Source organism: Hippoglossus hippoglossus, chromosome 10 (assembly GCF_009819705.1).
Source record: "Hippoglossus hippoglossus isolate fHipHip1 chromosome 10, fHipHip1.pri, whole genome shotgun sequence".
Taxonomy (NCBI): Eukaryota; Metazoa; Chordata; class Actinopteri; order Pleuronectiformes; family Pleuronectidae; genus Hippoglossus; species Hippoglossus hippoglossus.
Window position 1 is genome coordinate 947,848 of NC_047160.1, and position 13,793 is coordinate 961,640.

The window sequence follows — 13,793 nt, forward strand, 5'->3', positions numbered from 1 at the left end:
TAGATAGCCGCACTAAAAACAAGCCCTCATTAATGTAACACAGATAACATTTCATCATGGTAACCAGGAAAAAACAACTTGAGCCTCCTACTTCTCCCCAGTGGAAATGCAGATGTGGATGCAGATTTGAGCATATACTAAAGAAATAAAGGTAATAATTTTGCAGGAGTTTTGATTATAAAAAGTTTCTCTTTCAAGTTATTCAAATTTTACAATATAATTTATATACAGACATAATTTCAGTACACGCCATTATGATGTTTAGCTTAACATACTTAAACCATTATTCAGTGGCTACATTCATACAGTGCATCTATGTGCATTACTTTCTTTATCATACTTAGGATGGGGAGAATGGGATCAAACGCTGACCTTCTGGTGAGTGGACCTGCTCCACCTCCTGAGCCACAGCTGCCCCACATCACTGCAAATATTCAATATTGTCTATTTGAAAGCAACACCTGAATGCCTCATACTTGCAAGTCTCTGAATATTTTCTTGAATCAGATTAATATATTTGAAACATTATGTTGTGGCTGAACACTGTTGTAAAAACGTAGCTGAAATGAAGAGAGGCACTTTTCTTGGTGAAGTTACAATAGTGTGTGTGAAAGTGAGTGTGTGCATGCGTGCATGTGCAAGCGAGTGAGAGACAGAGCAGAGCCAGGAGGGGCTGTCGGAATCAAAGTGCTGCCTTATAATAAAATAACATCTTACCCATTAAAAAAAAAGAAAACATATGGTGGTCGGTGTTGTGGCCACAAATAATTGAATGCGTTCACACCTGTACTTAGAGCTGTCCACTTAAGATTTGATCACACAGGATGTTGTTAACTTGGTTAACACCAGGTCTGAACGGGGTCTATGGAAAGCAAGACTCTGGTCTGAACGAAACAAACTGTTATGACTCATGTCTGGAGAAGAGGAGCCCATGTTTATTATCTGCCCAATAACATCCCAGTGGTGAAGCATGGTGGTGGCATCATCATCTGGTGGAAGGCTTTTACAAAAGCAGGGACAGGGAGACTGGTCCTCCAGTTGGTTCAAAATGCTGCAGCACGAGTGCTGACAGGAACTAGAAGGAGAGATCACATTACTCCTGTTTTAGCTTCTCTGCATTGGTTCCTTGTAAATTTCTGAATAGAATTCAAGATCCTGCTGCTCACATACAAAGCCCTTAACAATCAAGCCCTTCAAATATCTTCTCTTCCCTATTTCCCACCCATCTCTCCTCTCCCCATTTTTCCCTGCTCACCCCAACCATTCGAGCCAGATGGCCGCCTACACTAGACTAGACTTTTCAGTTAATGAGGGAGTTTTCTCTCCACAGAGTGCTGCTCATTGTGGGAACTGTTGGGTTTCCCTATAAAAAATTTCAATGAAAAATGCATTGAGATAATGTATATTATGATTTGGCGCTTAACAAATATAATTGAATTGAAGTTGTCAGGATTGAGGGAAACCCATGCATCCATCCATCCATAGTTGTCAGGATTGAGGGAAACCCATGCATCCATCCATCCATCCATGCATGCATGGAGCCAATCCCAGTTGACATTGGGTAAGAAGCGTAGTACACCCTGGACAGGTTGCCAGCGTAATGCAGAGAATCCCTTATTAAGACCTGGACACAGCCAAGAAAACATGGGGAGCAGCTTAGAGACATCTGTGAATGTCTTTGAGTCAGTGGCACAGCCAGAGCCCTGAACTAAAACCAATCAAACATCTCCAGAGAGACCTGTCCACTGAGGATCTCCATCCATGGGGATCTGGAGAGATGAATGTCAGAAATGCCTCATGTGCAAAGCTTGTCACAGACAAAAGGAATTGAAACTGTAATTACTGCCAAAGGTGCTTCAACCGAGCAATGGGTTAAGTGTCTGAAGCCTTCTGTCACAGTGATATTTAACTTTTTCGGTTTTAATCATTTCAGAAATATTTCTAAAAGTCTGTTTAGAACCAAATTTGAGATGGACCTCTCAGTAGGACCTGGAGAAACTTAAAAACAACACTTTTAGTATAAAGTACAGACTGTCCTCAGTCTTTGGTCCACACACAGTACAGGTAATGTCCCTGCATTTTATTCTGAAAACCCGAACCGGAAGTCGAATTATCCTAGGGAAACAAATGGATACATTGAGAGAAGCAACACAGAGAAGCAGCAGAGGATAGCAACATGTAAACAGGACAAACCAGCTACAGTATACCTCTGAGATTAGGCATGACTGGACAAAAGGGTAATTCCGAGCTAACGGTGAAAACGTCCTGCGGCTCAGTGTTTTCTAAGTGTGTTAATGCACTGTTGTTAGCATTGTAGCAGCTAGTAGCTACTAGGGCTAGCCTCTCAATGATCCTCCAGCACAACCTGGGCATGTTTCTTTCTTTCTGCCTTTAACTCCCTGTGTGTTAGTCGCGTGTCAAACTGGATGTTGGTGGTTCTTCAGTGTCATTGCTGTATTGAGTAAAGCACATTGTTTCCTCTGTTGTCGAGTCAAGTTGTGTGAGATCTTCACTGTAGGTTTTGGTCCCAGGTGTATAGTGGATGCACACCACAGTGATGGAGTTGTCTCAGAGGGAGCGGCTCTCCGAGCTGGTGGAGGAGCTGACCACTTCGGGCCAGCCACAGCTCAACCAGGACAAGATGAAGAAAATCAAGAAGATCTGCAAGTAAGTCACAACCTTCACAGAGAGGTTCACTGGGCACAGACCACCGTGGAGCTGGGAGCAAGCGACACGGCAGCCAATCAGGAGACTGAGCTGTGAGCTCTGATCCAAACCAGTGCTCCTAGTTGTGGCATTATTGTCATTTCAGCAGATTATGCTGTGAAATCTTTGAAGTGAGAATGATACAATATGTCCTTTTCAATGATGATGATACTTGTTTTTTTTCTTTCAAACATCTGTGAACATCCATGAACAACTTTGGTTGGAAAATAATTTGTAACACCAATGAGCCACTGTCCAAAGTAATAATTGAAAAGAAACCAGTTTTCCCAAATAAGAATCATCACAATCGCTTCCCACATCTTCTATCATGTACAGTAATACAGTAGTAAAGCATCAGTTTTACCCCTATTCCGGACACCTAGCTCAAACCAATACAGTCTAATTCAACTGGCCTGGAGTTACTCATCCATGAAGTTTTCAGGGTTGAATCTGTGTTGAAACTGCGTTAAAGAGTTGTTGAGTCAATAGAGGAGGATTTACTGTCTGTTGTATTAGACATAATTATATATATAGACTGCTTTAGCAAGGTGTTCTTAGGAAACTGCCAACTGAGTGAATGATCATCTCCCAATCTTTGTCTGATACATGTTAGTCATGTTATTTTATTAATACATCACAATAATTGTATTCATCATACCATTGTATAAAAACAAATCACAGGGCTGACCACTGCTCACTGTCTGTCTGTCACTCTAGAGTGTCTAATGACTGCATCGACCACCTGTACCACTTAGTGATGGCTCAGCTCAACCAAGACCACTGCGAGGTGCGACTGTCAGCCTTCCAGATCACCTCTGAGCTGTTCTCCAGATCACACCACTTCAGGACGCTGCTGGTAGACAACTTCCAGGTAGATCATTACAGCACCACACTTCACTAATATAAAGGAAAGGTCTGAGCAGAGTAATAAAAACATAATCGCTGTTTTGTTTCCATGCCAGTGTTTCTTGTCAGCACTGTGGGAAAGGCTATATTCTGTCTGTAATCATGCAATTAAACTTGAGTTTCAAAGCAAAGCTGCATTCAAAAGTGTATATGCCCAATTTGCCCACCTATGTCTACATGGAAACTGCATGCAACACACTTGGTTTTTAAGTTTTTTTAGTTTCTGCTTTGGAAATTCACGTGCATTTCTTTCCTCCTGCCTTCTGCTCCTGCAGGAGTTCTTGGACTTGACAGTGGAGACGGACTTAGACCAGCCCCTCCCTCCTCCTAAAGAAGTAGCCAGGAAACTGAGGTCACTGGCCATCCAAACCATCCAGTTATGGCAGGCCTCACATGGCACAGCTTATAAGAAGTTGGCACTGGGCTACCACTTTCTCAAACAGGTTAAGAAGGTGAGAGACAATCTGTGGTACAGTTAGAGAAGCTAGACTTAGGTAAACCGCTTCACTTTGATTAGCTTTATTTAACCCCTCTAATGAAGTCCTTGTTGCTGTTCCTACCATTGGTTGATTTGAACTTCCAGATTAAGGCGTTTGTGTGGTTCTCTCTAAAAAGCTATTTATCATTTGTTTATTGTTGGTGGTTATACAGATAACGCCAGTCTCTTTAACTGAGCCTCAGCTGTGCCTCTTAGCTGATATGTTCACCAGGCTAGTGAGCACCAGGGGCCTGATGCACTAAAGGTTTGCGCGTGTAAAAACTGCACCCCTGCACAATATTGGTCAGAGGCATCTCTTCCACAACCCCACCCCCCACCACTTTTATTTGCCGAGGTTTTGTTATGAGCTATTTTTTCTTTTGTTCTTCTTCTTCTGTCCTGCCATCTTCTCTTGATTTCATTGGTTGTTCTTTTTGTTTTACCCACAGCATTTACTTTCTCTCAGATACTCTCCCATATCGCGTTTCTTTGAGTTATATTAATATTTCTTTGCTGCAGCTCAACAACATGTTTGTTTGCCTCTTCCACTAACACCTCCAATTCCATGGCATTAAACTTTGCTTTGCTTTGCTTTGCGCTCGCGGTCGCTCTGCTCTCCGTGATTTTCCATGCCGGAAAACAGTAAGGCACGCAAAACGCCCAAAAACCAAACGAGGAATTTTAATGTACACGCAATTTAGCACTCGTTATTTAGGATCTTAGCAGTTCAGGCCCCAAGTGTACTGCAGGTTTACAAGAAGATTAGCATGTCAAATTTTCAATAGTATTAGATTTGTTGCTTAGACATGTAGATGTGTCTACCCATCAGTTCTCTCCCTGTTGAATGTCCATGTTGTCAGGTCGACTTCCAGGATGCCGAGGCCAGGACTGTCGCAGAGAGGGGGAGGGAGGAGGAGAGACAAAGGAGAATGGAGAGGATCTACAAGGAGAGAGTGGAGGCAGCATGCAAAGACATGGAGGGTAAACACCACATCGTTTAACAAAAAAGACACTTGTGATAATCATCATGATTTTTTTTGTCAAGAACTAGAAATATCCATATATTTTTGCAGTAGAAATAAACTTAACAGTCTTTTCAAGGTGTCCAGTCAAATTACTGGAGTGCACCAGGAACAGCTGTTTCACATCTGTAACAAGCATGTTCTTAGAAAGACTGAGGCTATTCTGCCTCAATAATATCATCATTCATTCAGGTAGTTTGAGTTTCCTTTAGCTGTGAGAACCAAAAAAGACTTAATCTGTGTTTCAGTGACTGGAAGCCTGTTAAACTAAAGCTGATGTAGAATCTGGGTTGGCAGGTCTTCCTCTGACCTTCTCTGTCTTGTCCAGGCTTTATTGTATTGTGTGATGACCATTTTCTTACAACTGATGTCACTTGATTGATAAACTGATTTGTAATTTCATAATGGTTATTAATATCAATGGACTGAATGATATGCATACAAGTGATTCTAAAATTAAAAAGTGTCTGTCATCTGGCTTAGTTTTTTTCAGGTTTGAAGTATTGAACTATTATAGGGTTTACTAACAAAGTCATATTTGTTTGTCAGAGTCGTACGAGGGAATTGAGGCAACACTGACAGAGATGGAGTCCTGTTTGAGGCTACTTTTCCCTGAGTTTGGTCTCACAGACATCCACTCAGCCAACAACAGTCCTTCAGGCTCCCAACGAGCCAACGAATGCCCACCAGATGATGGACAGCCCTGCTGCAGTAAAGATGTGAGGGATAACATGAAAGAAGGGGCGGAGGAGAGCAGGGAAGTGAAAAATGGGAATGGAAAGAAGGAAAACATGTCTCAAAAAGAGGAGAGGGAGCCTGGGAATGAGCAGAAGGAGGAGAAGAAAGACGAGATTGAGAAAGTGCTTGGGGAGGGAGAGGAGGAAGAAGACACGGAAGAGGAGGAGGGGGGAAGTAGTGAAGAAGAGGAAGAGAAACCTTTTGATGAGGACTTGTTTATTCGGAACTCTGGACTCATTTCTCACTCTTACAGTCTGGACCTGAACCTCAGTCCAGGTGGGTAGTTCACTGACACACCCGTTTTTTGTGGACACTTCAATGGTTTATGTGTATTTTGTTGATGTAGTTTTACTTAGTATGCATTGTCTTATTTGGTTCCTATCTGACCCAGGATGACAGTACATATAGTAAAGTCAGAAGATCATCATCTAAATCCACAACATGAAAACACCTGGCTTTTAGAATTCAGCCTTTTAAGAGGCAAAACAGATTCCTGCCTGTTATTGTGCAGGTGTAGTTAATAAAGTGGTGGCTGAGTTTATAAATTCTATTTATTAGTGAATTATTTACCATGAGTAACCAGTAAAATGTTATTTTGCTTTCCTTTCCCAATTTTTCCTTTCAGGTTTTCATGTAAAGGAGTCCGAGGATAATGAGGCAGTGGTTTCCACAGTGATAGACCTCCACAGACTGATAACAACCAAACACCTCCCAGCTGTGCAGAGCTGGGTGCAGGTTAGTACAACACACATAGAGTTTAGATTTGTAAACATGTAAAAAATGACCATGTCAAAGCCTGTACTGGAATATCAGAGGACTGCATATTCCGCAGATAAATATACAAACCATCTGCAAAGTACAACCTTTTTGTCTCCATCTGATTGAATGTCTTACTTGCTGTTGAGAAAAGTCTGTGTCTGTCTAGGTGTTCACTAAGGCTGGTGCGGGGGAACAGCTTTTAAGGAGAGCACTGGATCTGAAGAGATCTTTAGAAGCAGCACTGCAAAAACACAAAGAGCTCCACATCGACTATAAGACCAGGGTCCGCAGAGTGGTGAGTGTCATACAATATCACAGGGTTTTTCGATGCTGAGCTGATTCCTTTATATACAATCTATGGCTGATTCATAACACATGAAGTAACCTGAGTTTACCTTACTAACATATGACATGCAGGACAAGATCACGCTTGTTATTTACCCCTGTTATATTCTTTTGGGAAATGGAAAAGTGTGTTAAGTCCTAAGAGGGAAGGAGACTTTAGTCCGAGTTTAGATGAACAATGTTGACACTGGAGTTACTTTAAAACAAGTTTATTAACATGAAGACACAGTGCTGACTGTTTTAAACAGTTACCAACTTTTACAGAAGTTTTGGCCCTTCCACTTAAAAGAGAAAACCCATATGTTTTCTTGTTAAAAAACAGAGATGCTTATTTACATTGTTAATCATTATTTTAAAGAATAGAACAAATGAAAACAGTGTGGACAAAAATAACAGCACCCTTTTGAAGACATTCTCTCAGAGTCTTGTGGGTTGTCGACATGCAGTTTACCACTGCAGTCCACTCCAGTCAGGCTTTTTTACTTCTCTTTTAAAAATGAGCTCCTTCTGTGTTCTTCCATGACCCCCTCTTACATTCAGTAATTGGGGTATGGACATTGTGATTGGACATTGTTCTGTTTTGATCTTGGAGGTTTGCTTGTTTGTTGGTTTAGTTTTTCCACCATGAACCTCCCCTCTGTTCCATTTTCCTCTTGTGGTCACATCCAAGGTGGTTGGCTACAGTCTTGTGGACCTTAAACTTCATATAACACTGTGGTAACAGCAACATCCAGCTGATTGAGATGCTCTTGTAGCCTTTACCTTCCTTATCTTGTATAAGACAGTTCTCTTCTCTCTCTTGTCCATGTACAGTTTTATGTACACATTGATACCAAACAGCACTGTGAGGGCTTTTCTCCATTAAAGACTCTTTTGATGCTAATTACCGCCTCCATCAGCATGTTTGTTTGTTTGGTAGCAAGATTACGCAAACAAAACTGACTGACAAAAACGACTGAAACAATTTCCATGAATGTTGTAGTGTTGGGCGTGACCCAAGGTCGCGATTTATAGGGCTTTAGCCTTGATGGAATTATGCGCTCTCCACTTGCCCTTCTAGTTGAAGACAATAGTATCACTACAATGTACCATCCACTTATTTAACATCATTTCTGAGAGCTACCAACCCTCAAAAATGCCATTTTAGAAGATAGTTGTAGAACAAGTCACAATTCAGCCCTTCTTCTCTTCATAACTTTGTTTTTCTGTAGCAAACCAAAGGCAGGTGGGTATGTGTGAGAGAAGAGCTTTTGATTTCAACATTTGTCAGGCAGAGCATTGTTTCAATGAGGTGTAAGGGTTCCAACACCTTCAGCCACATCTGTATATCAAATATACGCCTGAGGGTGAAATCAGAATCCTTATAAATTTGTATTAGACAGTCGATATTAGTAGTCATAATGGAGGGAAATCACTCATGGCTAATGCTTGTGTGTATGTTTACACATACTGTGCCCTGTGTGCCGGGCAATATTTAACTCACTGTCAGTATGGAGTATGGCCAGCAGATGGTAGCATTCTACCAGAAATAAAGAGGTGGGACAATAACATGACCACATACTCATGGTAGAGATACATATTTGTACTTTGATAGACCAGCTTCAGAAGAGTAGTGATAACTTGGCTCTTCTTCACTGGATATCATCACCCTGCATTAACAAGCACTAGAGCAGTTTGTTTTCTAGTCATAACAGTTGACCTCTAATCCTCTTCTAAATTAATATGTGATTATACATAATATCAACATGTTTGTGTCTGTAAGTCATAGCACACATTAGAATAAGGTAAATTCATATTTTTTTGTATCCTAAAAGTTAAAATATATATTTATCAAGTGCACCCACAAAACAAGGTGTCTGTTACCAACACCAGCAAAAGTGTTTATGATTTTTCTTTTTGTCTTTCTAAAAATTGCACAACTTAAAAACAAAAGTTATTAGCCTCAGGCTGTCTCATGGAAAAGAGAGTGGCCATACTAAGTCAAATGATAAGCCGATGCTTTGAGGTAAAAAAATCATAGGCAAATGTTTGCCGGCAGAATTGCATGTCTTCTTCTTGGGCTTGTTATTTACCCTCTCGAAATGATCTCACACTTTGAATTTCCGGCTCGACGTGTGTCATTACTTTCTAATACCAGCAGGGCTCAGCTGTGTTATGTCTGTCTTTGACTTCCTGAAGGACTGCGATTCCTATTGTGCGGTCAGATATTATAGGGCATTCCTACAAACCTTGAGGATTGCATTGAGTGGGGGTTAAGGCGGGTCGTCCACTAATCGGAGGGTCGGTGGTTGAATTTCATTGGGAAAGACACAGAAATCCTGACTGCTCCTGACAGCTGTGTAGGCAGCGTGTGAATGAGATGCAAATTTGTCCATAGATACAGCAAAGAGCTCGTACAAAACTGGTAAAATCAGTTCAAGGAGGCCTGCCCTTTGTTCCAGGAATTCACTTTCTTTGACCATACCCATCAGATGTGGAATTTATGATGGTCTGGTGGTCTTTCTGAAAAAAAAAAAAGATCCAATGGTTGGATATTTGGTTTGAACTGCCAAATTTATTGATTGACTCCAATGACAAAATATTAAGTCAGGTACAGCGATACTAATATGCTAACAGGATGCAACTGACCACTATTTGGAGTGCCACAGCAAAGGGAAAGAATTTTGTTAGAGATTTCAGTTTTTGATTCTAAGAAAACAATATCAATTAAATAAATAAAGCCCAAATTGTGATTGGTGGGCAAAAATTCAAGAAGAGTAAATAAATTCTTGTTTTATCTTTCCACTAAAATAAGCTAAATACATAATGCCAGATATGTAAATGACCAATTGCTGTTACGAGTTCAGTTAAACCCTTTTATTGTGTACTTTCATGTCAGACTCATTGAATCACTCCAATATTGTTATGTGATAGCTTGCATTGCTCTGTCTGAAATGTGTCATCTCTCTGTTTTAGGACAGGATGGAAATATTTACAGTAAAAACATTTGGAACAGGTGAGATAGCAAGGCACAGCTATAATGCATAATGTATCAGAGACAGAGGGAGAAGAAATTGGGGAGCATTGGGGAAGATGTACCCATTCATTCACTTTACTACCACTAATGTGCTCCATATCTTGACAGCTGATATGTCTATCTGGGTGTTTCTTTATCTGGGATAGAATCATAATTTTCCTGTTGTCGAGATTAGGAACCAGATCAGTGATGTCTTGAATAAATGTTGTGTCATGAGTGTGTTCAGTCAAACGTATTACTTATTTGAGAGGTTAATTGGTGTTGAAATGTTTCAAAGTGTTTATTAGAAAGCATGCTGGTATTGCTACATACCTGTTGTGCTGGTGCTGAAAAAAAAGAGAGAAATCGTATGCAGGCTGCAGTTTCAGGTTTTAAAGGACCAATGAATGCAAACTGCTTTATGAGTTTAAAAAAAGACATAAAGTTGTAGCGTGTAAATCCATCTTTTGCTGAACAGAGCGGCAGAGTGACAGTGACAGAGCACCGGGCGTCTCACTCTGCCTGGTTATCACTGTCAGGGCCCAGTCTGCTGCACCAGCAGGCCCAGCACTGTGATAACCACACAACTTACAGCCCCTTTATCATAATTAGCTTTTCCTTTTTAGCCTTAAAAGGCCTTCCATTACTGGGTCCTTTTCTATCGGGCTGCTGACACACCACACGATTGGGTTCTCTCTCAACAGGCCTCTGAATACAGTCTCCCATAACAGTAAGCTGAAGAGAGAGGAGTGTTATGTAGGCTTATGTAGATAGAGTGGCTTGTTTATTGAATGACAGAATAAGACATAGGGTAGAGTGAAAAAGCCTCTACGTGAAGTTGGAAGACAATTGTACCAAAAATGAACTAAGCTGTTTTTTAAAGGGTTGAGTTCTTGGATTTATAACATTCTTCGCCTTCTGTAAACTTTCAATCTGTGAACGAGAGGGGGCGAATAATACAAATCTGCAGCGTGGCTTTGCATGGAGTTCAACGAAGGCGAACTTTGACCTGTGACATTTGCCTTTATTTGTGAATGTGTATGTGCATAAGAGTTTCTGTTTTTCTCCAAAAAGCAAATTTTGGACTTTGGTATGTCCCACAATTTGTAGAGCTTGACAAATTGTTTGTTGGTTTCTGATGCCCTCTGCAGGTGGCATATTGCTAAAGTTGTGGGTAAACTATGAGCTTTTTGTTATAGAACCAGGATTGGCCTAACAGACTATACCCTTTTAAGCTTGGTTCTGGATCAGAATAAAATTATAAATAAATACATACAAGATTTACCCACCAAAATAAAGCAAAACATGATTGAAACATTATTGTTTTCAGGCTCTAAGACCTTAACCCGTGTAAAGCAGTTGTGCATACTCAAAAGTTATTCCACATAGGGCTAGACAGAGCATGGTTGCCACCTCGGGCAAAGCAAATCTAATTCATCTGCTCTGGCTGTTAATGAACCCTAACTGAACTGAATATTGGCCTGATATCTGCAGACAGGTGCTGGATAACATTACCCACCTGATGGGTAGGAACAAATTGAGCAAAAGACTTTTGAGTGGCTTCAACTCATCTAACCAGAAAAAACAGCACACTGACAAAAACAGTGTATTATCTGGTTACATGCAGCTGAGTAATGCATGCCATGATCCATCTTTTTATCATGTTAAATATGAATGCTCTTCTTTGACCTTGGAATCACTCACTAACCTTCTCTGAGCTTTTCGCCAAATCTCATGGTTTTTATCAGTGGTTGAAATTGTCTCACTTAGGCCTAGTTGATCTCAGCTGACAATGACAGATGTCTGCCAATGAAGGCAGTGAAATGTGGTTGAAAATCTGAACAAACAATAATTTGAAGTGGGAGTTTTATTGTTGAAATTAATAAAATAACAATGTTACCATACAAATCAGTGGTATTTTTGAAGTAATATTTTATGTTGTGTATTGCAATTGATTTAATGTTATGTGATGAGTTTAACTACAACAAAGGGGGAATTTAGCTGTGATTAAACATCACATTTAAGGGATGTATGTTAAGGCAGTTTATGCAATACCTCTCACCTTTCATGTGAACAAGTTTGAGAGGAAGCGCTCTGAGAAGAGACTCGTAAATGCATCCGTTGAGTGCTGCTAAGTGAAAACATGGGTTTAGAAAAGGATAAGACATGCAGACTTATTTGAACATATCTGTTTTTAAGAGTGTATTCAGTCACTCTGGGCTCCATTCAAACAGGCCCAGGCCTTGTTTACTGCTGATAACCCATCTTATCACAGTACAATGGATGTGACCGCTGGTTTCTCACTGGAGATAAAGAAAGAAAGCCTATCCCTCTATTTCTTTCCTCCAAAGTTCCCTCCTTCTCATTTGTACACTCATTCTCTGAATGACTCTTCTTCCCACTCCTTTGTACACCATATGTCTTTCTCTGACTTACTTTGCTTATATTTCTGTTTCATTTGCATCATACATTATGTTAATAGAAAATATTGGTGTTTTATAAATTACACAACAGTAAATTGATTGATCTATACTTAAATCAGTACAGGAGGTGAATAAAACACAATAGAAATGGGGGATGTTAAAGAATTCATGACAATAGGCATGGCAATGCCGCTTACAAATATAAGCATACCTATTGAAGCTTATAGCTGGGCTGCATCCTGAAAAGAGTTCACATTGTGGATTCTATGGTTCAGCTGGGGGACTTCAAAGCTTATGTTGGCAATGATTGTGAAACCTGTTGGAGCCTGTTTGGGAGAAACAACCTGCCTGATTGTGACCTGAGTGATGCATTGGTCATAACAAACACCATGTTCAAGTATAAGATGATTCATAAGATTACTTGGTACCAGATCACCTTAGACCACGAGTCATATCATCAGATCTGCGGACATGTTTTGGACACTTGTGTGAACAAAGAAGCAGAGCTGTCAATTGATCACCACCTGGTGGTGAGTTGGATCAAATGGTGGGGAAGGCTTCCGTAAAGACCTGGTAAACTCAAATGAGTTGTGATGGTGAACAGGGAACATTTGGTGGACATCCCTTTCTGTAATGTCTTTAACTCCCACCACTGGAAGAATTTATTGTGCATCCTAGCCAGTGGGAGCTGTGGTTTAAAGTTGGTGCCTGTCAACGAAGCAAAAATGGAGAAGGACTTTTGGTTGGCCTTAAAGAAGTCTTGGCAACCCATTTAATGACTTGGGAAGTGAAAGCAGGGCTTGGTCCAGACTTTGTATTGTCAGGAAGGGGAACTGCTGACCAGGACTGAGGACATCATTGGGCAGTGGAAAGAGAACTTTGTAGAGCTCCTGAACCTGCCCCATACATCTTCTATGGATGATGTAGATTCTGAAATCTCGGGAGGAGTCACATATTGAAAAGCCCATATCCCTGGCTTAGGTCATCGAAGTAGTTAAGAATCTCCCCAGCAGCATGGCACCAGGTGTAGATGAGAGTTGCCTGAGATACTGAAGGCTCCGGATGTTGTTGGGCTGTCTAGGCTGACACGCTTCCTCAATGTTGCATGGAGGTTGGGAACTGTACCTGGGGATTGGCAGACTGGGGTGTCTCCCGAGGAAAGAAGGCTCTTGCCAATTGTTGAACCTTGGATACAGAAGGAGTAATTCTGATTCTATCCTTTCTGCCGAACTTTGGACCAGCTTTTTTACCCTCTCTGGGGGACCCTATTGTGGTTACAATGGGAGTATGGGGCCTTTGCTTAAGCTCATCCAGCCTTGTATAACCAAAGTGAGAGCTGTCACCATATCTTCAGCACAAAGCCAAACACATTCATAGTGGACTCCACCAGTGTTACCCTTTTTCACCAATTCTGTTTGTGA

General features: G+C 40.9%; 1 protein-coding gene across 3 annotated transcripts in view; it reads left to right on the forward strand.

Annotated features, from left to right (window-relative positions):
* Window positions 1-2,100: 2,100 nt before the first annotated feature.
* uvssa (UV-stimulated scaffold protein A) overlaps window positions 2,101-13,793 on the forward strand; it is a 41,468-nt gene continuing 29,775 nt past the window's right edge. For 2 of the 3 annotated variants that reach the window (XM_034598750.1, XM_034598752.1), the window contains exons 1-8: window positions 2,101-2,237; window positions 2,532-2,667; window positions 3,424-3,577; window positions 3,888-4,064; window positions 4,951-5,071; window positions 5,662-6,126; window positions 6,476-6,585; window positions 6,776-6,904. In XM_034598750.1, the coding sequence (XP_034454641.1) occupies window positions 2,543-2,667; window positions 3,424-3,577; window positions 3,888-4,064; window positions 4,951-5,071; window positions 5,662-6,126; window positions 6,476-6,585; window positions 6,776-6,904 (1,281 nt within the window). In that variant the 5' untranslated portion in view covers window positions 2,101-2,237; window positions 2,532-2,542. Of the gene's footprint in view, window positions 2,238-2,496; window positions 2,668-3,423; window positions 3,578-3,887; window positions 4,065-4,950; window positions 5,072-5,661; window positions 6,127-6,475; window positions 6,586-6,775; window positions 6,905-13,793 lie in introns of all 3 variants that reach the window. The other variant, XM_034598751.1, reaches the window with a different exon arrangement.